This window comes from Elephas maximus, chromosome 4 (assembly GCF_024166365.1).
Source record: "Elephas maximus indicus isolate mEleMax1 chromosome 4, mEleMax1 primary haplotype, whole genome shotgun sequence".
Taxonomy (NCBI): Eukaryota; Metazoa; Chordata; class Mammalia; order Proboscidea; family Elephantidae; genus Elephas; species Elephas maximus.
Window position 1 is genome coordinate 124,838,812 of NC_064822.1, and position 26,670 is coordinate 124,865,481.

Here is a 26,670-nt window from a genome sequence, read left to right on the forward strand (position 1 = left end):
CACCGCCACCCGCAGGGCTCAGAGTGGGAGCGAGTAGGGCCGCGACCGCGGGGAAATTTCCCAGCTCTGCTCCCGCCCTCCCCAAAATGCGAACCAGCGGAGTAGGGGGCGGGCGGACAGATCAGAGACGACAGTTTCCGGGAGGTTGGGGAAGCGATCCAGGGCACCGCACCACTCTACGCAGCTCCCGAACCGGGTTTTCCCGGTTGCACAAAAACGGTTAAGAGCCGAGCGCCTGGCAGGGGCGGGCCGCTCCGCCCCCACCTGCGGCCGCCAGGGGTGGGGCCGACCGGACCGCCCGGCCCAGGCAGGCCGGCTGTGGGGCGGGGCCCCGGAAGGCGGGGCGGTGGACGCACCGGGTCCCCGGCAGCGCCAGGAGTGGGGTGGCGAGGCAGCTGGAGGGGCGGGACGGCCGGGCTGAGCGGCGGCTGCAGCTGTAGCAGGACGGCCCGCCGGCGCTTGGGGGCCGCGCGCCGGGAGCCTCGCGGGGCAGGAGGGCGCGGCGCCCCCTGCTTGGCCGCCTGCGCCCCGGAAAGGCTGCCTGTACGCGACGGGACCAGCAGCATGAGCAGCGGCTACAGCAGCCTGGAGGAGGACGCCGAGGACTTCTTCTTCACCGCCAGGACCTCCTTCTTCAGAAGAGCGCCCCAGGGCAAGCCCCGCGCCGGTCAGCAAGTGAGTGGTGCGCTCAGAATGACCCGCGCCCCATCGCTCCCTGGGGTTAAGCGGTCCCGGGCCCCCAGACTCCACGTGGCTCCGTGGGGTCGCGCGAACGATACTCGCCGCGTATAGCAGGCGGCCTCCGAGAAGTGGCTTCTGCCTCTTTGGATCCCGGGAACGTGCCTCGAGTTTGTGCATGTGGGCGTGCTCGCAGGGGGCGCCCTGGGTGAGCGAAGGAGGAGGAAGAACGCGGAGGCTGAGGCGCCCCCTCTTGCCTTCCGCGCCAGATGGGCTCTACGGCTCTGCCCCGGGGCTGCTGGTGATCGCCGCGCTCTCGGCGGAGCCGGTGCGCTGAGCCGGCTGCCGGGGAGCAGTTCCGAGAGCGATTCTGGTGCCCCGGACCACTCCTGGCGTTTCCCCCGCGTCCGGGGAACGCCCTTCGCGCCCCCGTGGATAAACGGTTGGGTCGGCGTGCCAGCCCCTACTCTTAGTCTTCTCAGTGACCAGTGGCCCTCTGAGTGCCTTGGCGGGGGGGTAGTGGAACCGGGTAACAGCAAGGGGGTGGACGCGGTGACCAGGCCGCCTCCCCCTTATTGGTCCGGGAGCGTCTTGAGGGAAGCCGAGGGCCTGACGACAGTAGACGATCAATAAATGTTGGTTGCGGGAGTCAAGGTTGTGCGTTTCCTGTGAAGTCAAGTTTATAGGTGCCTAGAATGTTTTGCAGACAAGTTCTGGTGCTAGGTAAATATGACCGCTCGAGCTAAGCTTTAGGCCGGTTTCTTCCTTTTTTGGAGGAAGCATGCCCTGGGAAGCATGACTTGGGAAAAGATGGGAAGGGAACTTGGATCAGTTTCGCCGGCCGTGACACTGTTTTTCAGGGAGGTTTTCCCAAAACTGAGTACTTCGGCAGGACTTCCAAGTCTGGCGCTTGAACTCGCACCCTCCAGGCCCTGGGAGCCGCACCAGGGAGCCCTGCCAACTCAGCCATGCTCACATCAGATTAGAGAAGTCTAATGGAACAAATTTGTTGCTCTTAAAAAGCAGCAGGCACACCAAACATTTCTAACTGACTTAGTCCTGGAGACTAGAAGCAAGAAAAATCATTCAGGGGCCTGGATGATGAGTTTTAGGGGGTCGGGAGGCAGTAATCTTTCAGGGTTTCCTTGCCAGACCTTTTAAGTTTATTTAACCACGTTCTGAGCTCAGATTTCTTTTTAAGATTCGGAAGTTGTAGTCTTTTCAACCTCTTAAGTTTCAAACTAGAAGGAGGGGGAGAGGGGACGGTTAAGGGCAAGAGTGAAGTCAAGTGCGCTTATTCAGTAACAGCAGTTAATTCAAAGTGAAGTTCTGGTGTAGTAGTTTTTCTTTGTTGTTTCTGAGGCTTAAAGGTGCACACTATTTATTAGTCTCTTTGAGTGATCTCTTGTCTTCCGTGCAGTGTATTCTAATGGCATGAGATTTCTGTGAAGTTTGGAAGCCAGAAACCAACCTATAGCCCCAATAGGTTATAGAAGAATTGCATTTTGGGGGGCCTTTTTTCCCTTGGCCCATTTGTTCCTCTCTATTCTTTCTTTCCTTTCTCCACTCTGTTTTCTCCTTCCTCTTATGTTGCTGTTACCATTTGACATGCAGTTGTCAGACATGATTATAATAGTTTGAAGTTTATTCCAGAAGTGCCTGGTAATCTCCAGTAACTTGCAGGTTCTTGGGTTCTCCTGATGTGAACTGAGAATCCTTCAGTGCTTAAAGATAAGAGCATCGATTTTTTCCTAAGTGTATGCACTTACAGTGTTTCTGTGTTACACTCATTCATTTATGTAAGTCATTTAGCATATGTATTATGCTCGTTCACGTAATATTGTTCATTTAGCATTTAGAACTAGCCTACCTTAACGAGTGTTTTCAAGTGTTGTGCTGAAAATCAGGATTCTAAGGTCTAGTTCTTTGCTTGAAGAGGTAACTACATGTGTTCTGAAGCTTTGTTGCCTGTATACTTCCCCTTTTGACCTAACACATGCCAGGTCTAGAGATAGGACTTATTTGACGGGTGAAGAAAGTGTTCTAAACTTTGAGTCTTAGATGGAATTTTGGCTTATTTAAAGAAGTGACTGAGAGAATCTTTTAAATTCCTGCTAAGATTTGTGAGTTAAGGAAGTAAAACATAATAAATACAAAGCAAGGCACTCTTAATGTAGAGGATTTCTGTCACCTAAGGCTAGGCAAGCCTTCATTGTATTGTGCTGGCAGTTATAAGGAAAAGATAAACACCACTGACGTATAATGTAATATAATCTTTTCTCTAGAGAGATGGAAAGAGAATTGTTGCCATAAGAGCTCTTATTGATAATACTGGGTTTTTTTGGTACTGTACCACCTGGTGGAAAAGCTGGGAAAACTCTTGAAAATATCCAGAGAAAGCAAGATGTTTGTGGTCAATACAGGATGAGGAGAAAGGTGGGGGCAGAAGAAATCTTTCTTCTCTTACCAGGCAACGGAACATATCCCAACTTCTGTCTCCCAACTCCTTTCCGTCCACAACAATAAAAAAAAAAAAAAAAAAAGTTATTTTCCTTCTTATTTTGGTATCCTGTTCTCTTGGAAACAAAAAAAAAAAAAGGAAGAAAACAGTTAAAAATTCACTTATATGGGTGTCAAGTGAATGAACATATGGCCTTTTGTAGCTGTTTGAATGTCACGTTTGTCACTGTATCCTCAGGGCCTAGACCAGTACCAGTTGTTGCTCAGTGAATACTAGTGACTGAATTAATGCTTTCCTGGTTTGATAATAATTGGCTCTTTGTTGTTTTCAAAAATCTTATGATTCTTCCAAGAATCCTCTGAAGCACTAACCTAATGAAAGGTGAGGTGCTGTTAAGCGATCACCCTGAAAGGCCCACACTTGGGGTAAGGGCTGGAACTCAGGTATTCTGATACAAATCCCAGTCTCCTTTTTGTTGCTTTATCAGCTATAAAAATAATTTAAAAAAATCCGTTTTCATTTGGCAAATGTGGACAGCTATAATTTAGGAGTTGCTTAAAATTTCAATCTGCTGCCCTACCTATAAAATCCTGGGTGGCACAGACGTTTTCTGGAGTAATGCTTAAGAGCTACAGCTGCTAACCAAAAGGTCAGCAGTTTGAATCCACCAGGTGCTCCTTGGGAACTCTATGGGGCAGTTCTACTCTGATCTATAGGGTCGCTATGAATTGGAATTGATTAGAAGCAAACAAGGTTTTTAAATTTTTTATTAACCAAAAGGTTGATGGTTTGAACTTACCCAGCAGCACTGCGGAAGACAGGCCTGGCAGTCTGCTCCAAAAGGTCACAGCCTTGAAAACCCTGTGAAGGAATTCTACTCTGCACACATATGGTCACCATGAGTTGGTTGTTGTTTCAAGGAGACCATAGGTAATAGACAGTTCTGTAGCTCATAATTTGCCTATTCGGGTATTCCAATAAAATCAAACTACCTATGGATACAGGACACGTTCAGGACACACAGAATGGCCTAGAATCATTTATATAATCTATTGGAGCACATCTTGCCTCATAGCTTTTTCTTCTTTGGTAGTTAACGGGAATAAGGAAATGGGACACTGATTTTGATTTAAAGTATAGTAGTCAAGAAGTCTTGAAAAGCTTGAAATTGTCTTCTAAACCATACACAGCTTTTAAAATTTTTTACTGAGGGATTGTTTAGTAAGGCAAGCTTGTGAGATGCCGTGTACCAGGCCTCAGATATCTCCCTCGGTGTTTTCTTCTTCTCGTAGTTTAGATATTTTTGCGGCTCTTTATTTGGTTCTGTGTCTTATTGTTAGAATCAACAGCAACGAGTCCACTGTTTATTCAGTATTTCCATTAGAAGTTTTGGAGGTGGATCACGGTGGGCAAAGATACTTTGGCTGTAACTTATACTAACTTTTAATCTTTTAATATGTTTAATGTATAAACATATACATTAGTCATTTTGCCTTGTCCAAGGTGGTTTGGGTCACTCTAGGGTCACTATGAGTCAGAGTGGACTCTGGCATCGGGTTTTTTTTTTAAAGGTGATTGGTACATCTCATCTCCTTTTTTGATATAGTCCCTTTTTTACACAGTATGAATCCTTTGGAATTTTGTCTGTTTGCTTAGGACTCACAAAGGCATATTCCATTAACTGAATTTCAAAAGACAATGGTCACTGGTCTTATATACCCTGTTATGTGAACAGTGCACTCCTTGCCACATTCCTCCTTCTGGCTAATTTGCAGGATTTGGAATTATTTGGAAAGCAGTGACACAAAACATTTATGAAAAGAAAGGCTAAAAATATCCAATAATGTGGTTATTCTTTTTAGACTTCCTTTGGCAGTGAGTGCACGTCATACTGTAAACATTCTTTTTTCTGGGAGAAAAAAAAACAAAAAAACGAGGCTGACCAAATTCTTTTCAGTGTGGCCTCATTACCAACTCTTAGCCCTAGCATCAGCCTTTGATTCCCTCTCACCTCCCAGCATAAGTAGCTATTCTTTGAAAGGCCCCAGTTCAAATTTGCATATTGGGTTAACTCCTCATTTGGCCCAAGGGGCACTATTAGCTAGTCAGTCCTTCTGAAAGGATGGTGGAAAGACGGAATAGGATATATGATTAAAAAACAAACAAACCAAACTTGGGGCCATTGAGTCGATTTCAACCCATGGTGGCCCCACGTGTTACAGAGCAAAACTGCTCCATAGGCTTTTCTTGGCTGTAATCTTATGGAAGCAGATCACCAGGCTTTTCTTCCTTGGTGCTGCTGAGTGGGTTTGAACTCCCAACCTGTAGCTTAGTAGTCTAGTGCAAACAGTGTGCGCCACCCAGGGACTTTGGATATATGACGTTACTGTTAATTAAACTGATAGAAGTTTCCTTTAAGTACCTAAAGGAGCAAGCTCTTTAAAGGTCCATTAGAGAAATGTTTTAATTTGTCCATTTTGGTAAGCTTTAAAAAAATATATCACTACCAAGGCTGGAGACTGTTTTGTTCACTGCTCTGTCCCCAGAGCCTAGAACAGTGCCAGGCACATGGTTGTTGTTAGTTGTCCTTAAGTCATTCCAAGTCATGTTAATTTTCGACTCCTAGACCCCGAGTTACAGTAGAACTGCCCCATAGGGTCTTCTAGGCTGCAGTCTTTAAAAATTTTTTTTTTTTTTTTAGTCTTCACTGGTGCAGACCTCCCGCAGAGCAGCTGGGTGCGTTTGAACCTCCAGCCTTTCAGTTAGTGGCTGAGCACTTAACTGTTACACTACCAGGGCTCCTTGGATATATGATGCATACATGCAAAGGAGCTGATCTCAGAGGAAATACATCTGGGTTTACTTAGCCTGCTTGTGTTCAAAGTCTCATTGAAAAGCTATATACATTGCCTAGTAGGAAGTTTTTATTCTTCCCATGCCTAAGCAAGCTTTACCTATATCACAAGGCCCAGCATATTGCTCACCCTCTGATGCAACGTCCTTTAAATAGTAGAAGGTAACTGGGACTCATATTAGCCGTCTCAGTCTCTTTCAGAATCTAAGTGATTCTCTATTTCAGCTCCTTCCTCCAACCTCCTTCACATGTTAACTTAAGTCTCACCTTTTCAGAGATGCCTCCCAGAGCCTCCAGGCTAAAGTAGGCAGTCTCTCTCCCCTCTTGAAGTCTTCTGCTCTTTCCCTTCATAACAATAATTATAACTTGTAATTATATATTTTTTAATGCCTGTTTCTCCCAGGAGACATGGGGACAAGAGACCATGTTTGTTTTATTCACTGCTTGTTTACCCAGCAGGTAAAGTAAATGTGTCTGGCACTTAGTAGGCACTCAGTAAATATTTGTTTAATAAATGAAAGCCTGCTCATAGGTTGTCCCTATACCTTATGCTGTTAGTTTTCTGTTACATACAAGTGTACACATTGTTCCCCCTTCTCCTGACCAAACCTTTGGCCATCATAGTTATAAACTTAGTAGGCATTTAAAAATGGGTGATTTTGATGATATGTTATGATAGCTAGGTATAAAAAAAAAGGTATAACTTACTTTATATACTGTCCTTACCCCACATTTTAAGAAAGCCTATCATTCATTCATTCATTTAGTCAGCAATTTATTGAGTACCTACCACTCAGAAGTGCCTTGAAGGCAGGCCTAGCAACCTGCTTCCGAAAGGTCACAGCCCCGAAAACCCTATGACTTGAGGGCAGTCAACAACAACAACCACCACCACAACCATGTGCCTGGCACTGTTTCTAGGCCCTGGGGATAGAGCAGTGAACAAAACAAAATCTCTAGCCTTGTTAGTAATATTTTTTAAAAAACTTACCAAACGGACAAATTAAAGCATTTCCCTAATGGATCCTTTAAAGAGCCTGCTTGCTCCTTTAGTGTATTAAAAGAAAACTTCTAATTGTTTACAGTTTTTCAGGAACACACGTATTGTGTAAAGTATGGTAAAGCTCATATTTGTCTATTTAGACTGACATGTTAATGGAGAAATGTTTGCCTGTAAAACAAATCGTATTTACCTATTGACATTTGTCATAAAATTGTAGGTGCTGTATTCTAACAGAAACATTTTCAAGGATGTAAAATGTACTAGACAGAATTAGGAGCCCTGATGGTGCAGTGGTTAAGATCTTGGCTGCTGACCAAAAGGTCAGTTGATCAAATCCACCTAACTCTAACCAGAGTTAACCAAACTCTTCTGAAAGGTAAATTTTCCAGGTTTCTCTTAATAGTTTAGTTCCGGTTTGCGCTATTAGTGGCTGGTCAAATGGGTTTTTTTCAACTTGTTAATTTTTTTTTTTTATTACTGGAGAGGGCCAGATAGGCAGTAGGAAAGATATCAGAGCCCATGAAAAATTATTAAAATGTGAAATACATGTAAAAAATGTTACAGTTGGTGCTGAGATAGAAGAGCCATGCTATCCAATATGGTGGTCACTGGTCATGTAGCTACTGAGCGCTTGGAAGGTGGCTGATGGGAAGCGAGCTGTGCTGCAAGTATGAAGGGTACGCACTCAATTTTTGGGCACAGTATGAAAGAAAAAAGAACGTAAAATAGCTGTCAATATTTTATATTACATATTGAAATGACAATATTTTGCATATGTTGGGGCAAATAAAATTACTTTCACTTGTTTATTTTTACTTTTTTACAAATGATTTTTTTTGTTGAAAATATACAGAGTAAAACATATACCAATTCAACAGTTTCTACGTGTATAATTCAGTGATGTTGATTACCTTCCTCAAGTTGTACAACCATTCTCACTCAGCCTTTTCTGAGTTGTTCCTCCTCCATCATTATTTCACTGCCCCCTAAACTTCCTATCTAATCTTTCGAGTTGCTGTGGTCAATTTGATCCCATATAGATAGTTCTTTAAAAGAGCATAATGCTCTCACCTGTCTGTTTTTAACATGGCTGTTGGAAAATTGAAAATTACACTGTAGCTCTTATTGTATTTCTCCTGGGCAGCGCTGTGCTAAGCAGAACTGGTAGCCCTCCCTTGCCAGGGGCTCGGATCTTCATTGCCTAGGTGGCTGGAGATGTGGACTGTTGGGTACAAGCCAGGCGTGCTGGGGAGGTTTTTCTTTGTAAGGGGAAGTTGCCCTTTACTGTTATAGTTTCTTCTCAGCCTATCTTGGGTCACGGATACCAGCATTTTAGGGTTGTGAAACTTCTGTGTTGGGGCACTTTCCTCTTTTTTGCACATATGAGCTGGTAGGATGAAAACTGTCATAATGGCATCCTAACTCCAACTCCTGCCTTTAGTTTACAGAGAGACTAGTGCTCATTACTTTACAGAATATTAAAACAGCAAGCTTAACGTGCATTTTATGGACCGTAATCGACTCGACGGCAGTGGGTTTAATTGCTAACTGCTGCTACAGGAGTCAGTCAACTAAGAATAATTTACTAATTATATATTGCAGCACTTTTAGTTCTTTTTCCAGATGCTAAACAAAGTGAGATAATTAGAGGAGGAAAAAAAGGATAAATTTGGAAATTAATTGGAGACCAGAAGAATAGATTTAGAAGATCTTGGATTTAAGAGTATTAGAATGTAATCAGCTGAGTGTTTGTGTGAAATTAATGTAGTTTGTGCCAGGTGTGTGTGTCTGTGTGTTAGTATTGGTGAAAATAGTTTTCTAAATTCATTTCCCAAATATTTATCGAATATTTACAATGTGGTAAAACCTCCGAGGTGCTAGGAATTCAGTCGTGAAGAAAATAGAGGTGAAGCCTGCCCTCATGGAGCTCAGGTAGTAGTGGTCTGTATAGGCCATCTCTCATCCGTGCTGAAGAGCAGGACCTTAGTTTAAAAGTTGCCCCATCTTTGTTTTATATACTCTAAAAGAATCAGTGATTTCTCATAAGTATGCCATTTTTCCTGGAAAGATTTTAAGCTTGGGGTTTTATGGATAGCTAAAGCTGTATAGGAGCCCTGTTGGTGCCGTGGCTAAGAGCTCAGCTGCTAACCAAAAGGTCAGCAGTTAGAATCCACCAGCCACTCCTTGGAAACCCTGTGGGGTAGTTCTGCTCTGTCCTATGGGATCACTATGAGTCAGAATCGTCTGTTTTTTTTAAGCAGTATGTGCGTTAATTTTTTAAAATAACGTCAGTGCTATAAAAAAATGACATGAGAGTTTGGGGTGGTACAAATGGCTGACAACTGAAAGATTACAGGCTCGAGTCCACCCAGAGGGATCTCAGAAGGAAGGCCTGATGATTGACTTCTGAAAAAAGCAGCTATGGAGCACAGTTCTACTTTGACACATACGGGGTTGCCATGAGTTGGAATTGACTCGACTGCAACTGATAATATAATTCTCATGCTGTTGAATTGTTTTCTGGTCTTTTTCATTTATCTGTTTTAGATACATATAATCTTACTTGCTCACAAATTTCAGTTATACTCTTTAAACTTTGAATTATGGGATACTGCTACATGACCGTAGCTCTCATTTTGATGTCTACATTGTATTTTATTGAGTATGCAGACCATTATTCCCCAGTATTGGAAACTTTGGATTTTTCTAATTTTTGCTATTAAGAATAGCACTGTAGTGAACATTTGAGCATGAAGCTGTTTCCGTTATGGCTTAAATTTTTTAGGATAGAAGTACAAAAGTGAAATTTTACTGAATATGAGGTAGAACTGTTTTTATGGCTGTAGTAACATATTGCCATGTTTTGGTGACATTTTAAATTTATTTCATCTTACTCTGATGAACTTTGATCATCGTTGGCTGTAACCATGAAAACAGAAAAAACAAAACCCGCTTCACTGTTGTTTAAGTTGCATTTCTTTAGCTAACAGCGAACTTCGTATTTTTCTGTACTTCTCTGTGGCTCTTTCTCTTTGTGTGACCATTGCCCATGGCCTCTGACCATTTGCCTGTTAGGTAATGCTCTTGAGAGAGCACTACTCCTGAGCACTAAGCATATTCAGCGAGGCAGATGGTTCCCTTTTTTGTGGTCAGCTGAACATCAGGTTATTTTTTGACTTTCTGTTTGTACGAAAGGGCCATTACATATTCTGGTATTTTGAAATACTTTAGAATGTGTTTCAGACTGACATCACTGAAACTTGGAGCAAAATACTTTACTTGTTACTCCTCTAATTACAGCATAGGAAAGGCATTGCTAAGAAGGCATCACCGTCCTGTGAACATACTGTGGCAGAAATTGGGTGGGGAGTTGGATGATGTGTCTTTTACTAACAATAAAAAAAAGGAGTGACTCGAAGTTCCTGTTTGTCTTTGAATTTTTATAAGTTTTTTAGGTCTAGTTTTTTAATCACCCCTGTAAAATGCAGAGGAATCTTAAGTTATCTTAAAAATAGACTAGGTAGTGAAAAAAGGATGTTAGGGCATAGTACAAAAAACCTTACCCACCAAAAAGTGTCTTTATACTGTTTACTGACAAACTTACTGTCTTTCGTTGCAAAATTACAGTTAGGACAGAATTGGCATCACTCTGTACTTTAAGCTTTGTTGGCACCTCTCTTGAAAATTGTTACTTAATCTGATATGCTGATAACCTTGTCAGCTGATTTATCTTCTTTTAGAATGTTTTTATCAAGTGACTTTTTAAAAAAGGTGTGAAGAGTTATTCTTGACTTTATTTATGTATAATCCCTCCCTGGTCCCCGTAGTTTTAGACAACCAAAACAAGCTTACAACGAAAACTTCCCACAAGTGCTTGTTTCAAGGGATTTTTTTTTGATATTTTGCTAGCTAGTCATGAAATTTGTGTGTATATGTTACAATTCTCAAACAGCAAAGTAAACAAAAAAATCATGAAAAAAGAAAACAACATAGCTAAATGTTTTACATGGCAAGAAAAGTGCAATACCAAAATTAAGTTCAGTACCCCATGTTTTACAATTAATAGAGCATTCGGAGGGAATTAATATACAGTTGATTTTAATTTCAGTGGAACTTTAATATGAAAAAACTTTTCTAGGTTTAGGCCTTTAGTTAGATCCAGGTTTTTTTTTTTTTTTTTTTAGAGAGGAGGTGAATTAGGGGTGCTTTTCTACTCTGTCCTGTGGGGTTGCTGTGAGTCAGAATCGACTCAATGGCAATGGGTCTGGTTTGATTTTTTTTTTTTTTTTGGCTATAGTGAGTGATTTCCCAGCTATGGGAAAAAGTCAATATTATGTAAATAGTTTAAGAAGGAGTAATATTAATATTGTCCATTTAAGGCCTGTTTCTGTTTGTTTAAACAGGCTCGTCGATTGCTTTTTCTTGCCAGTTTTCCTTTAGGGGGGAAGTACTGCCTTTTTGAATCTTCTAAAGTTTGAAAATTGCTTTCCTGCTTTTCCTAATGACCAGCTGTGGTCACGTGGTGCTGTCCGCTAGCCTGAATGTGGTGGTGCTGCTGTGCTGAGGTGGGGGGTTGATCCTGGGCTGTCTCTTAGCCTCTGCTAGGGAAGCTTGTTCTACAGAGGGTACCCAAAACATAATCATTCCTGCCATTTGGTGGAGAGGGTTTGAGTAGGTACGTCACGTAGGGGAAGACGGGGTACCTTTTAAAACGATAAGCCTAGCACCAGTATCAACAAAAGAACTTAAAATCCATTCCCACTGGAGGTAGACCTCCGTGTTCTGTTACAGTTTTAAACTTAATTTTACAGTGGATCAGAATATCTTGAGGTGAGGGCTAAAAACTCTTAATATTGAAAAAGGTAAACAGGATTTTGTCATGAGCTAATAAAAAGGTAAAAAAAGGTATATGTTCTTAATTCATTGACTGATTGCAAGCAGCTTTGTAAGGTACCCTGTGTTTAAATAAATTTAAAGCCTCTGTTTTCTCATCAGTAAAGCAGCATGCCTGGCTTTTATAGTAAACCAAAAACCAAACAAACAAACAAACAAAAAACCAAAACCTGTTCCTGTCCAGTTGATTCTGGGTCATAGAGACCCTAAAGGACAGAGTAGAACCATCCTATAGGACTTCCAAGGAGTGACTGGTGGATTCGAACTGCTGAACTTTTGGTTAGCAGCCATAGCTCTTAACCTCTGCACCACAAGGGCTCCTGGCTTGTAATAAGCAGTGATAAATGTTAGTTAGCAGTTGGCTGTCTTTAAAAGATTCTACTGCCTATGGTCATGTACCTCTTTCATTGGAGAGTCCTAGTCTGTATGGAGAACTGACAGTGGTTGAGAGATTTGAGGTGAATTAATAATTCCGGAGTCCCTGGGTGGTGCACATGGTTAAGTGCTTTGCAACTGACTGAAAGTTTGGAGGTTCAAGTTCACCCAGAGGAACCTCCGAAGAAAGGCCTGTTTGGTGATCTACTTCTGACAAATCAACCGTTGAAAACCTTGTGGAGTACAGTTCTGCTCATGGGGTTGCCATGAGTTACGTTGTAGGGAAAAAAAATAACAAAATTTAGTATGGCAAAAAGAAAATTTTATCTGGCATATATTCAGAAAGGCAAAAGTGGGAAGCGGACAAGCATGCTGCCTGAGCCATATTTGCCTGAATTCAAGGAAATATTACAGAATACACAAAAGTGGGAAAACGGACAAGCATGTTGCCACAGCCACGTCTGCCCCAGTCCAAGGAACATTACAGAATTGTCAGTATACGTTAACATTACAAATGGGCTTCACCTTTTCACAGATTGCGTAGAAACTGTGATCTACATTTTGGATCTTCTTTCTCAACAATCATTGGTACATGTTTCAGTGAGGACAGTAAAGAAAACAAAACAGAACAAAACCCTTGCCATAAAGTTGATTCTGACTCAGGGACCCTATAGGACAGAGTTTCCAAGAAGCGCCTGGTGGATTCGAACAGCCGCCCATAGCTCTTAACCACTGTGCCAGCAGGGTTTCCAAGGACAGTCAGGAGGGTCTTTATTGGTCCAGCAAATTTTCTATTCACTCAATGCTAATAGAAAAAAATAAGAGTAGAAAGTCTTGTGTTTTGTTTGATTGGCTTACGTGAAAGGCTCCCTAAAAGATACTTTCCAAGATGATCCTTGCTATTGTCTTTATACCTCAGGGCCCAGTTGATGTGTCCTTGTGAGTCCTAGTGAGCCCAGCTGCAGCTGGGGCACGTTCTCTATCCTCAAGGACAGGGAATAATGATTCCAATATTATTTTCTAAATCAGTTGGGATCCACTTAAGGCAACTGGTTTGGTTTTAGTACTAAATAATCCAGTCGAAAGAGGGAAAGATGGCAGGAAATCAGATGTGCCTCTTTGAAGACTGTGTTGACCAAAATGAATTGGGAGTCTCAGTGTAATTGATTAGGAAAGATCTTCAGTCATTTTTGGAGGCTTCACTTTTTTTAGCCACATCACTGTGGCTCCTTTGTTCTGGTAAAAGAGCAAAGTTTCCTCCTGACCAAGCCCGAGGCCAACTTCACAAACACGTCTTCTTTTTCCTTCAAAGAGCTCCGTCCCTGTGGTCAAGCATATGAAGGTATGATTCTTTTGCCCAATAATTTATGTTTGAGTTAACACATTGTACCATATTTCCTAAGATTTATTTATTTTTTACTTCCTCTTCATTCCCTCTCTTATCTACCTCTGACTTCAGGAATCTGGCTGCAGAGTTCTGCACCGGCATGACCCTGTGACAAATTCTGCTTCTTTGGGGGCGGGGGGCGGAAAGGGGCTCTCCTTTTTCCCTCACGCACCCCAAAGCCTCATGTGCTCATTGTGTAGGAACTTAGTCACTACCTTGCGTCTGGTTTTCAAAAGATCAAGTCACATGAGATACTCTATGTGACCTGTCAGCTGCTGTTATTAGGGTCCAGTTCTACTCCGGTGTTCTGTGCTCTCTGGTCTCCCACCCACAGAGTATCTGTCTCACTATAAGGGATTTCAGGGTGCTGGACATATTCACAGTTTGGAGACAAGCCTGCTGATGCAGAATTGGAATGCAGGCATTAAAGACACACACTCAGTGAGTCCTCTGATTCATTTCATTTGGCCAGTTATTCAGAGTTCATTGATACTTTATAAAAACTGGTAGGAGTTTTGGAATCTGGTAGAAAACCTCTTCCTGTGGGTGGGATGAGCCTCCTGGGTTTTGATATTCCCTTTCCACCCCCAGTCTTCCCCCTTCCCTTGGTTGTGTGTTTCTTACAGTAAATTGTATGTCTGAAACTAAAGCCTGAAATAGTATGGCTTTGTTATTTGTATTAATTCCGAACACCATTGTGAATATTTTTAACCACCTTTAATAAAAATTTTAATTTGAGCTGTAGTACTAATGTGGTTCCTGAGTGGTACAAATGGTTAACAAGTTTGGCTGCTAACTGAAAGGTTGGAGGTTCGAGTTCACCCAGAGGTGCCTTGGAGAGAGAGACCTAGTGATCTATTTCCGAAAAATTAGCCGTTGAAAACCCTATGGAGTATAGTTCTACCCTGACACACATGGGGTCACCATGAGTCAGGGTCAACTCAATGGCAACTAGTATTGCTGATGTAGTCGTATGTATATTATATTATCATTTAACTGAACTCATATAAAGGACTCGGAACAGTGTCCAGCATGTAGGTAAATGTCAATATAGGTTATTTATTATTTTTAGTATGTGCAAGAGCTTCTATTAAGATAGTGTAGTTCAGTAGAAAGCTCTGGGGATCTAGAATCAAGAGACTTGTACCTTAGTTTTTGACCTGTTACTTACCAAGCTCTTGGGGCTTCAGCAGTTACCTTGAATATCAGCTTCTTTATCTTTAAAACAGAAATTATAGGGGGTTTAAGTGAGAATATTTGTGAGAATTATTCCTAGATTAGAAATTGGGCAATTGTAAGTATGACACCTTCAAAGCATTTTCTTTTGCTTTCAATATATATCTTGTCTCTTGTAAATTGATTATAAATTCCCAGTCTGTCATAGTATTGGAGGTGACACTTGATAAATGATTGTCAAAAAATAAAAAGTTTCCCTGTCTCTTTAACACATGCCTATTTATATTTTTATCTGCAGAGTGGTGAATTGTGTTTGGGGACCTGAACAACGTATAACTAAGCAGCAAGTTTAAATTACTTTCTGAATTGATTGTGGTGTCTGTGAAGCACTTTGATGCTTTAGAGAATGAATGCGTTCTAGCTCATCGTTGAGTGTGTCAGGGGACTCAGAGTAAATTTAATTTTATGCCTTCCTGATTATCCTGACTGTGAGCTTCATGAGAGCAGGCCATACCTGTCTTGCTCACCACTCCTCTTCAGTGCTAGGACTGTACCTGGCATAGAGGGATGCCCAATCCATATTTGTTAATTGACCAACTGGTTTTCATATGATCAGGCTAGGGCAGAATTATATTCCAGAAAAAGAAGTTGGGTGAAGGCAGTGAAACAAGTTTCTTTTGGTTTCAACTCATTTCTTATAATGTCTTGTCCTGTGATCGGTACACAGGTGTATTTAAGTATTTCCTTTCTGGCGAGAATGAAGGCTTCAGGAGTAGGGACTTTTGCTGTACAGAGGGCACTGGCATGTCAAATGATTCATGAATGTGATGGTTAACTTGATTCATTGAGACATTGCCTTTCCAGAGAAAGATTATTTTTCATCCGAACTGTTTATTTTTTTTATTTAGAATTTCCCCCTAGCTGTTTCTAACTTCGTATATTTCAGCAAGAACTGATAGAGAGAAGTAGTTTTTAAAAATTGAAATTTTAAACATTTGAGGGATTATTTATTTAGCTAAATAATGCCACTCCAAAGGAATGGACTTTTAAGGAATGGTCCCTTTTAACCTGAAGAGTCTCGATTTCCCTGCTCTTTTACAAAGTTTTAATTATACAACGTTTTGTTTTCAGAGACATGATAATTGTATTATTTTTCTGACAACCTTTCCTCTTTTCATTAAACTCATCCTAGTATCTCTGGAATTCCATATTGCATTTTGGATTTGGAAAATATGTGAGATAATTTGAAGAAACAGATTTAGCTAGCTGCGCACATGTTGTGTTCATTTTAATTTTAAATGTTGGCAGTATGAAAATGAGTATTGTGTTAAAATGCTTTATGTGAACTAAAATGCTGTGTTAGCATTTTATGGCAAGCATAGCACCAAGTTCCCAAATCCTGACTGTTACAGTTATTAAACATTATTTGAAGTATCTGAATTTACACACAGGCAGTTCATTTATTTAGGCACGCATTGGTTTTAACAACTTTAGTGATCAAAAGAGAAAATGTGGGCTGAACTATAAAAGTAATAGATTCTACCAGATGTCTAATTTATGTCAACACAAAAGATACCAAACCAAAACCAAACTTGTTGCCATTGAGTTGATTCTGACTCATAGCAATTCTATAGAAAGAGTAGAACAGCCCCGTGGGGTTTCCAAGGCTGTTATCTTTGTGGAAGTAGACTGCTACATCTTTCTCCTGGAGAGTAGCTGGTGAGTGGTGAGTTCGAACTGCCGACTTTTCGGTTTGCAGCTGAGTGCTTAACCATTGTGCCACTAGGGCTTCTTAGCAAAAAAGAAAAAAAAAAAGATATAATAAACTTAAGCTGTTTGGGAATACTGACTTGTCTTTGCAGCTCTCAGTATATATAGATATACAATCATATGTCTCTCCTTCAGGAGTAAGTTCTAGCCAGTGACTGTTCAGTTATTGAGGTAGAATGAAGGCAGTGACAGTAGGAATAAAATGGAGGAGGGGCCATGTTGGAGATACTTGTGGATTGAGAGGATTTAGTAACGTTGAATGTGGATGTAGGCAGTGGTGAGAGAAAGAGGAGGAGGGATGAATGGTGGGCTTCTGGCTTGGGTGACTGGGAAGGTGGTGCTGTTATTCATCAAGAGGGAATATAGAAGACAGATCAGATTTGGAAGGGAAGATGAGTTAAGATTATATGTGGCACCTTGAGGCAGTCAGTAAACGTTGAATGAATGAATCTGTTGTGTGGTATCAAATTTACTGGGCTTGTCCAGAAGGTAGAGAAGGTACCTGGTCTGGAGAGCTTTTGGAACTGTTGAAATCATGGATTGGATATAGACACCTGGAGTATGTGTGTGTAAAGCAAGGAGTCTTCAGACAGAAGTATGGAGGCACCAGCATTTGGGGGGTAGGCAAAGAAGGGGGGTATCCATAGAGGAAGCCAAGAAGGAGTGGCAAGAGAGGTAGGAGGAAAACCAGGAGAGCTGGTGGCCTGGGAGTTGAGGTTGGGGTTAGCCCCAAGAACAGAGATGTGCCAAGACTAGAACTGGGGTTGAGCCATTAGGAGGTCTCCAGAGACCTTGGGGAGAACCTCTTCAACAAACTGGAGAGGGACAAAACCACATTGCAGTGGGTGGAGGAGTGAATAATTGGGGAGAAAATGGGAAAGTAGGTGTAGACTGCTTTTCCATGAAGCTTAGCTGGGAAGGAAAGGATAGAGGTTGTGGGGTTGTTGTTGTCATCATTTTTTCTTTTCTCGTGGGAAAGATTTGGTGAGGAGAAGGGAATTATTGAAGGAAATGGCTGCCTGCACAGTGGAAGAGATGGTGTTTGGACCATACGTGGTAGAGGACTGCTGACACTGAAGAGGGCTTATGGTAGAGAACAGAGGAACAGTTAACCTGGGAACATCTACATGATGCAAGGAGGGAAGAGTTAGGAGTTTGAGTTTATGGGCAGCTGGATATTGAGGGAGGAGGTGATATGCATATGTGTTGGGTTTTGTGGAGAGAAACCCACAAAGGCACAGAGGTGAAGAGGGAGGCTGGTGTATCTGGAGAACCAGTTGGAGCAAAGGATGTTGCGTTCTGGCTGGAGCAAAGGTGTCACCATATGGGTGTGGTGGGAAACTAGACTGGAAAGGGAGGGTTGAGGCAGGCTCTGAAGTACCTTGCTTGCCAGCCTGAGGACTTTGGATTTTATTTTGTGGGTGAGGAGGAGCCATTTAGGGAGAAGTAATGTGGTTAGATCTATGATTTTGAAACCAACAACACAGTTTAAGGCATAGTTTGCAGTAATTAGGTAATTAGTAATTAGGGCTAGAAATAGGGTCCTTGCAGTGGATGAGGTGAAGATTCCAGAGGTTAACTGGGCAGATTGGCACCTGATTGACTAGGTTGGGGTAGGGGCAGGGAGGAGAGGTGGAAGAGGCCCGAGTAAAAGGGGAGGAATTGGCCGAGATGGTGGTGATGCCATTGTGGAGAGCACAGAGAACACAGGAGGAAGAGAAGCGGATTTAGGATATGGTAGAACAGGTGAGCGTTAGGCACATTTACAGAACATTTGTGGAGAACCCAACTGGCAACTGGTATCTGAGGTCTGATGCTCAGGTCAGAGGTCAAGGCTAGAGATAAAGATTTGGAAGCATGAGATCATCATCCTTGAATTGCAAATGGTTAAGATTAGCATGAAGGAACAGAAGAGATATCAATCTTCATGTGGACATGGTACTGTAAGAGCAAACTTTGCAGATCGTTTGAGCATATTTTTAACTTTCTTAGAAAAGCCTTTGATGACCAGAATGTAGACATATCCCCCAAATAGCTCAAAATTAACCCGACAAGAGTAAGTTAGAAAATAAATTCAAGACATTTCAATGGAAATTCTGTTATCTTGATTTGGCTGTTCTTTTTTTCCTATCAGGTCAAAATCCTTTTTGTTTGTGCTGTTTGATAAGAGACTTCAGAAGGCCGAATAGGGATTAGCTGGTTGCATTTTGTGAAAGTCTTTGACGCTGAAACATGTTGTCTTGAGTGTAGTATCATTGTAATATGTTCCCCAGGCTTTGGCACCAACAGGTACCTGATAGATATTCTAATGCAGCATCTAGAGATGGATTAAAAAAAAAAAAACCTTAAGTGGTTTATATCTCTTTTGGGGAAATAGGCTGATTACAATTTATATTTAGCCAAATACTAATTTGTAGAACCTTGCTGTGGATCTGCCATAAAAAAAAAAAAAAAAAATTGTAAAGGCTACATTTTTTCCTGCTTTCCTTCCTAAAATGTATAAGCAAATAGTACTGCTGTTCTGTGGAAATGTTAATTAAACGAGGAAAATTCCTCATTCCTGTGGAATTCTCAACAGTGTGATGGGGATTCCAGAATTCGTGCAGTGATGTGAGTGATATGGTTTGTTCTCCCCAACTCCATGCTACTCTGTTGAACTGTCTTCACTACTTGCCTTTGATTTAATGAAGTAGAAGAGAGATTACCATTCCTGCTGTTATGATATCAACAGTTCAACCAACATACATTGTGAGTGCCTGCTTTGTATCCAGTGCTGTGCTTGGTGCTAGGGATTCAAAAAGGAATAAGTCAGTATCTCTGCCTTCAAGCCCATGCAGTCTAGTGGAAAGACGGAGCCCTAAACAGACCCTGATAGATACACGTGGAAGAATAGTGAAGAGGCACACACCGTTGATAATGTCTATGGCACACTTACAGTGCCTTTTATAAAACTTCATCGACTCATCCTCACAATAACCCTGTGAGGTGGGCATGATTCTTCAGATGAGGCATAGAGAGATTAATTAGTAGCTGGTAAATAGAGAAACCTACGAGCCCTGGTGTCTGGTGGTTAAGCTGCTCCATGGGAGAAAGATGTGGCAGTCAGATTACAGCCTTGGGAACCCTGTGGGGCAGTTCTACTCTGCCCTATGGGGTCTCTATGAGTTGAATACAGTGGGAAATAGAGGGACCAGCATTAGAACCTGGGCAGTCTGAGACTAAAATGCATACTTTAAAAGTGTGAAGATGTATTCCAGTGTACATTGCAGCACTGTTCACCATAGCCAAAAGGTAGAAACAGCTTAAATGTCCATCAGCAGATGAGGGGGTAAACAAAATGTGGTATATGCATACTACATACAGAGAAATGACCTCTAATACATGGATGAACCTTGAAAACATTATGCTGAGTGAAATAAGTCAGTCACAAAAGGACAAATATTGTATGATACCACTATAAAATATCTAGAATAGGCAAGTGTATAGAGACCAAAGTTTATTAGTGGTTACCAGGGGAAGGTGGGCGGGAGGGGAGAAAGGGGACTCATTGTTTCAGGGGCACTGAGCTTTTGTTAAGGGTGATGGGAAAATTTGGAAATGGATAAAGGTGATTGTTGAACAACATGATAAATGCAATGTCACTGAATTGTACGTGTAAAAAATGTTAAAATGACAAATGCTTTGTTACTTATATATTTACCACAGCTAAAAATGCAAAGAAGAGTAGGGGAAGTGGCAGTCTAATTAAGGAGACTTTGCCCACATTAACAAAAGTCAGGGGATGGGAACTTAATGCTGTGAGAATGGAGCTTGAGCTGGGGGCCAGGAGGCCATGGGAGAGGAAATCTTAGGGCTAAGCTTAAATTATGGCTGCGCGGACTACTCTGAAGTTTTGGTAAAAGGTAAGGATGGAGAGAGGCTGGGGACCAGTTGTGGAAATAGGCAGAGTGTCTCTTTTTATATCAAGGGTTACTGTGAACTTCTTAAAAATATATTTATGGTTTTGCATCTATGACGCATTTACATGGAGATTCAGAAGAAGCCTAGGAGGGCTTTTTGAGTTTACAGCATTGTTATTCCAATACTGATTACATTCATTGTTATTTAAAAAAATATACATGTATAATATGGGTGGAAATTATAATGAGATCCACTCACAACTCTGAAGAATTTGGGAACTTTTGCAAAGCTTATTGTAATTAAAAAAACAATTTCATTAGTAGGCCTTAGAAACTTCTTCCACATAGTGGTAAAGTGAAGGAATTCTAGAGTCTGGTTGTATACTGCATGTTTGTTTTCTTCTCAGATCAGAAAGGAAATTAAAAGGACCTGGGAGGGTTCCAAAAATTGAAATAAGTTATACACACCCTAATTGGCACACTGGAATTGCTCAAGTGTTTGTGGTAAGTATTATTGAGCATGGCCCATGAGCAAAGCTTTGTACTATTTACAATTGGGTTATTAAAAAAGAACCCTGCTTCCTCTCTGTGAGGAACTTTCTTGGGCTTATTGAGTAGACCCACATAATGTAATGTAACAAAAGCTGTATAAATGAGCATAAAGCAACTCTGAAGAGGTTAAAATAAGCACATTTAGTAGGACCATAATAATGTTGTTGTTGTTAGGTGCTGTTGAGTTGGTTCCGACTCATAGCAACACTATATACAACAGAATGAAACACTGCCGGGTCCTGCGCCATCCTCACAGTCATTGCTATATTTGAGCCCATTGTTAACAGCCATTATGCCAGTCCATTTCATTGAGGGTCTTCTTCTTTTTTGTTGACCCTCTACCAAGCATGATATCCTCCAGGGACTGGTCCTTCCTGATAACAAGTCTAAAGCAGTGAGATGAAGTCTTGCCATCCTCGCTTCTAAGGAGCGTTCTGGCTGTACTTCTTCCCAGACGGATTTTTCCATTCTTCTGGCAGTCCACAGTATATTCAGTATTCTTGCCAACACTATAATTCAAAGGCATCAGTTCTCACTCGTTCTTCCTTATTCGCTGTCCAACTTTCGCGTACATATGAGGCAACTGAAAATATTGAGGCTTGGGTCAGGAGCACCCTTGTCCTCAAAGTGACGTCTTTGCTTTTCAACACTTTAAAAGAGGTCTTTTGTAACAGATTTGCCCAAAGCAATACATCATTTGATTTCTTGACTGCTGCTTCCGTGGGGGTTGATTGTGGGTGTCTTAGTTATCTTGTGTTGCTGTAACAGAAATACCACAAGTAAATGGTTTTAACAAAGGGAAATTTATTTCCTCACAGTAAAGTAGGCTAAGAGTCCAAATTTAGGACGTCAGCTCCGGGGGAAGGCTTTCTCTCCGCTCTGGAGGAAGATTCTTTGTCATCAGTCTTCCCCTGGTTAAGGAGCTTCTCAGGCACAGGGACCCCAGGTCCAAAGGATGCGTTCTGCTCTTGGTGCTGCTTTCTTGGTGGTATGAGGTCCCCCTGTCTCTCTACTTGCTTTCTCTCTTTTAGGTTGAGTCCTGCCTCACTAACACTACTGCTTGCCCATCCTCCCTCATTAACATGATAGAGGCAGGATTTACAACATATAGGAAAATCACACAGTACCAGGAATCATGGCCCAGCCCAGTTGTTACACACGTTTTTTTGGCGGACATAATTCAATCCATGACAGTGGATCAAAGTAAAATGAAATCTTTGACAACTTCAGTATTTTCTCTGTTTATCATGATGTTGTTTATTGGTCCAGTTGTGAGAATTTTTGTTTTATGTTGAAGTTTAATCCATACTGAAGGCTGTAGTCTTTGATCTTCATCAGTAAGTGCTTCAAGTCCTTTTCACTTTTGGCATGCAAGATTGTGTCTTCTGCATATTGCAGGTTGTTAATGAGTCTTCCTCCAATCCTGATGCCACATTCTTCTTCATGTAGTCGCCATACAGTCCAGCTTTTGGTATTATTTGTTCATCATACAGATTGAATAAGTATGGGGAAAGGATATATCCCAGACACATCTTTTTTTTTGTTATATTATTTATATATTTATTATGCAGATTTATTACTATATAATAAATATATAAAACTATATATAATACATAAATGTATAATACTTTAGATGAAGGTTTACAAAACAAGCTAGCTTCTCATTAAACAATTAGTACACATACTGTTTTGTGACATTGGTTACCAGCCCCCCTCATGTCAACACTCTCCCCTTCTCGACCTCAGGTTCCCTATTACCAGCTTTCCTATCCCCTACTATCTTCTAGTCCTTGCCCCTGGGATTGTGTGCACCTTTAGTCTCATTTTGTTTTATGGGCCTGTCTAATCTTTGGCTGAAGGGTGAACCTTAGGAGTGACTTCTTTACTGAGCTAAAAGGGTGCATAGTGGTTAAGTGCTATGGCTGCTAACCAAAAGGTCGTCAGTTCGAATCTGCCAGGCACTCCTTGGAAACTCTATGGGGCAGTTCTACTCTGTCCTATAGCTAGGGTCGCTATGAGTCAGAATCGACTCGGTGGCACTGGGTTTAAAAGGGTGTCCAGAGGCATACTCTTGAGGTTTCTCCAGTCTCTGTCAGACCAGTAAGTCTGGTGCTTTTTTGTGAGTTAGAATTTTGTTCTACATTTTCCTCCAGCTCTGCCCAGGACCTTGTATCGTGATCCCTGTTGGCAGTCAGTGGTGGTAGCCGGGTGGCATGTAGTTGTGCTGAACTCAGCCTGGCGGAGGCTGTGGTAGTTGTGGTCCATTAGTCCTTTGGACTAATCTTGCTCTTGTATCTTTGGTTTTCTTCATTTTCCCTTGTTCCAGACAAGGTGGGACCAGTAGACTTATCTTAGATGACCGCTCACAAGCTTTTAAGATTTCAGACGCTACTCATCAAAGTAGGATGTAGAACATTTTCTTTATCAGTTGAGGTAGATGTCCCCTGAGACCACGGTTCCCAGCCCTCAGCCCAGCAACTAACTAACTTGGTCCCTCAGGGAATTTGGATGTGTCTGTGAAGCTTCTGTGACTTTGCCTTGGTCAAGTTGTGCTGACTTTCCCAGTATTGTGTACTCTCCATCTTCTTTTTTTAAAATTGTGCTTTAGATGAAGGTTTACTGAGAAGTTAGTTTCTCATGAAATGACTAATACACATATTGTTTTGTGACGTTGGCGGCCAACCCCATGACTTGTCAACACTTTTCCCCTCTCGACCTTGGGTTCCCCATTACCTGTCATCCGCTCCTGCCTTCTCATCCCTGCCCCTGGGCTTGTGCGCCCGTTTAGTCTCATTTACATGGTTGAGGTATGTTTATTGTTTGTTTTATGGGCCTGTCTAATCTTTGGCTGAACAGTGAACCTCAGGAGTGACATCAGTACTGAGTTAAAAGGGTGTCCGGGCACTATAAGCCTTCCATCTTTTGTTGCTTTGTGCCTCGTTCAGTTTTTTGCCCAAAGAATCCTTCAAAATTGCAACACAAGGCAGGAGTTGTTTTTTTTGTTTTTTTCCTTTCAGCTTGAGAAATGCTGAATGTGTTCTTCCATTTTGGATTTTTATCTCCAGGTCTTTGCATATTTCATTATAATTGTCTTCTGTAGCTGCCCTTTGAAATCCATGATAATACTCCTGATTTATTCATTTGTGCAACTGTTGCTGAGCACTGGTCACCAGGGGGCTGAGTAGAAGGTGGCAGGTGTAATTCCGGAGACCCCTTGAGGGAGGTGGGAAGCTTGGGCTTGGGTTTTGGAAGGATAGAGGTTAAACAGTGACCAAACTGGGTGTCTTTTATTTTTCTGTAGAAAAAGCACTAGTGTATATTTTGAAAAGGTTTACATCAGCCTGAACAGTATTAGGAGTTTTATAGATAGACTTTCAGAAATGCCATGTATCTCTCTAATGGGGTTATCTCCAGGAGTCATTGCGTAGTACGAGTAGTTACTTTCTAGAAAACATTGCTAAGTATATCTGTGAGGTTTGGGTAGTTCTAAAATTAGGGTATTCTTTTCTACTCCTTTCTATTGTCAAATCAGGTATTTATCCTAGAGGATCTAAGATTGCAATAGAAAGGACGTTAATTTTAGACTGTTATATTGTCAAAATAGATCTTAATTTCTTGAAGCAGGTGAAAATAATAAGTCAGAATTTTTTTGTTATTATAAAGCAGTCAGACATACAGAAATTATTATAAAATATTTTCAATACCTTTTTAGCCACCATCCACCTTAAAAGGTACAACGCTACAGATATATTTGATGCCCCTGGGTCTCACTCTTCTGCCCATTTCTCCCCAGGGGTCACCACTGTCATGAGTTCCGTTTTTATCAGTGCCACCATGTATTTCATTCTCTAACTCTGTATGTCTATGTATATATTCAGTGTTATTTTACACATTTTAAAAACTTGTACAGTGGTATCATATTACATATTTTCTCCTGCAGTTTGTCTCTATTGCTCAGTGTTGTTTTTTGAGATTAATTCTCTTCTAGTTCATTTCTTTTTAACTGTTCAACACACCAATGTATCCATTTTCCTGTTGCTGAACATTTAATTATTTCCTTCCATTTTTCTCAGCTATATTTTTTTTTTTTTATTATAAGTGATACTGCAGTAAACATCTTTATATGTCCTTTTGCGTGTGAAAGAGACTTACTTTAGGTTGTTATCCTAGGAGTGGAATGCTCAGTCAATAGGGAGGAGACTGTGTGTCTTCATGTTTACTGGCTACTGTGTAGGTAGGTTCTTCAGTTCTTTCAAACAGGAGGTTTGAGGATTTAGAAATTATTTCTCTTTAACGTGTATGCTAGTATTTTCTTGAAACTATAATGGAACTGGAGCCCTGGTGGCTCTGTGGTTAAGAGCTTGGGTGCTAACCAAAAGGTCGGCAGTTTGAATCCACCAGCCAATCCTTGGGAAGCCCTGTGGGGCATTCTCCTGTGTCCTATAGGAGTTGGAAACCACATGACAATAGGTTTGTTTTTTTTTTTTGGTGTATTATGGCACTATGAAGAACTTGTGGTTTAAGGGAAAAAAATGGAAAAGGGAATTGCTAATATCTATTGTATGTTAGTGGTTTTAACTTTTCAGATTTATGTAAAGTACCATTTAATTAAGGAGTCTCCAGGTGGCACAAGTGGTTAAGCGCTCAACTACTAGCTGAAAGGTTGGTGAACCCACCCAGGCAGGCCTGACATTCAGCTTCGAAAATGTCACAGCTTTGACAACTGTGTGGAGCAGTAATACTCTGACACCCATGGGGTTGTTGTGAATCAGAATTGACTGGACAGCAATTAACAGCAAACATCACTGTTTAATTGAATAATATATGATTGTACTTCTTACCGTGTGAGCATAATGAGAAACTCTGTGGAGAAAAGAAATTCCTGAACTCTATTTCTTTGGCGTATCAGTGCCCACTTGAAACTTGAGATATGATAAGTATGGCTTAGTGTGGCAGAAGAGACTTTTGAACATATAAGATTTTGTGGCATTTGAAATTTCTATAATTTATTCAAAAATCTCTTTTTAAACCCTCAGTAAGTCTCAGCATGATAAAATAGAAAGGGTATGTGACTAAATTATGAAGAATGGCACAAATTATGACACAGGGTATTTTTGAAATAGCCTGGTGTTGCTCCCTTTGGGTGAAAGAGGGTTCTGTTTTCTTATCGTATTCTTCCTGCTCAAGTTGCCCAGGTTTAATTTGTGGTTTCCAAGATTAGCCGTTGGACTGGCTTTAGGCTGATAATATCAGTTCCTTCATATTTCCTCCACATCTTTTTTTAGAACTTTAATGTAACTCTCATTCGTTAATGAGGTCCCAAAACAATTTGCTGTCACACTTGCTTCTTCAAACATGGTCCTGTAAGGACAGATTTTTTTTTACCTACTGGCAGGAATCAATAAGAGAGCCACTTTTATTGGATCTTGGCCACAAGCTCAGTGATGTGTCATTGGCAGAGACCTCCTGAGAGAATGCTAACATGAAAAATCTCCTTGCCACCTGTTGTGGGTTCAGTTGTACCCCCTCAAAAGGATATGTTGAAGTCGTCCTATACTCTCGTACCTGTGAATGTGACCTTATTGGAAATAGGTTCTTTGCAGATGTAATCAAGTTAGGATG

The 26,670-nt window shown here is 41.3% G+C and overlaps 1 protein-coding gene across 1 annotated transcript in view; it reads left to right on the forward strand.

The window, feature by feature from the left end:
• The first annotated feature begins 305 nt into the window (after positions 1-305).
• The window catches only part of RASSF3 (Ras association domain family member 3), a 78,975-nt gene continuing 52,610 nt past the window's right edge, over positions 306-26,670 (forward strand). The window contains exon 1 of the mRNA XM_049883784.1: positions 306-675. Within this exon, the coding sequence (XP_049739741.1) occupies positions 565-675 (111 nt within the window). The 5' untranslated portion in view covers positions 306-564. The remainder of the gene's footprint in view (positions 676-26,670) is intronic.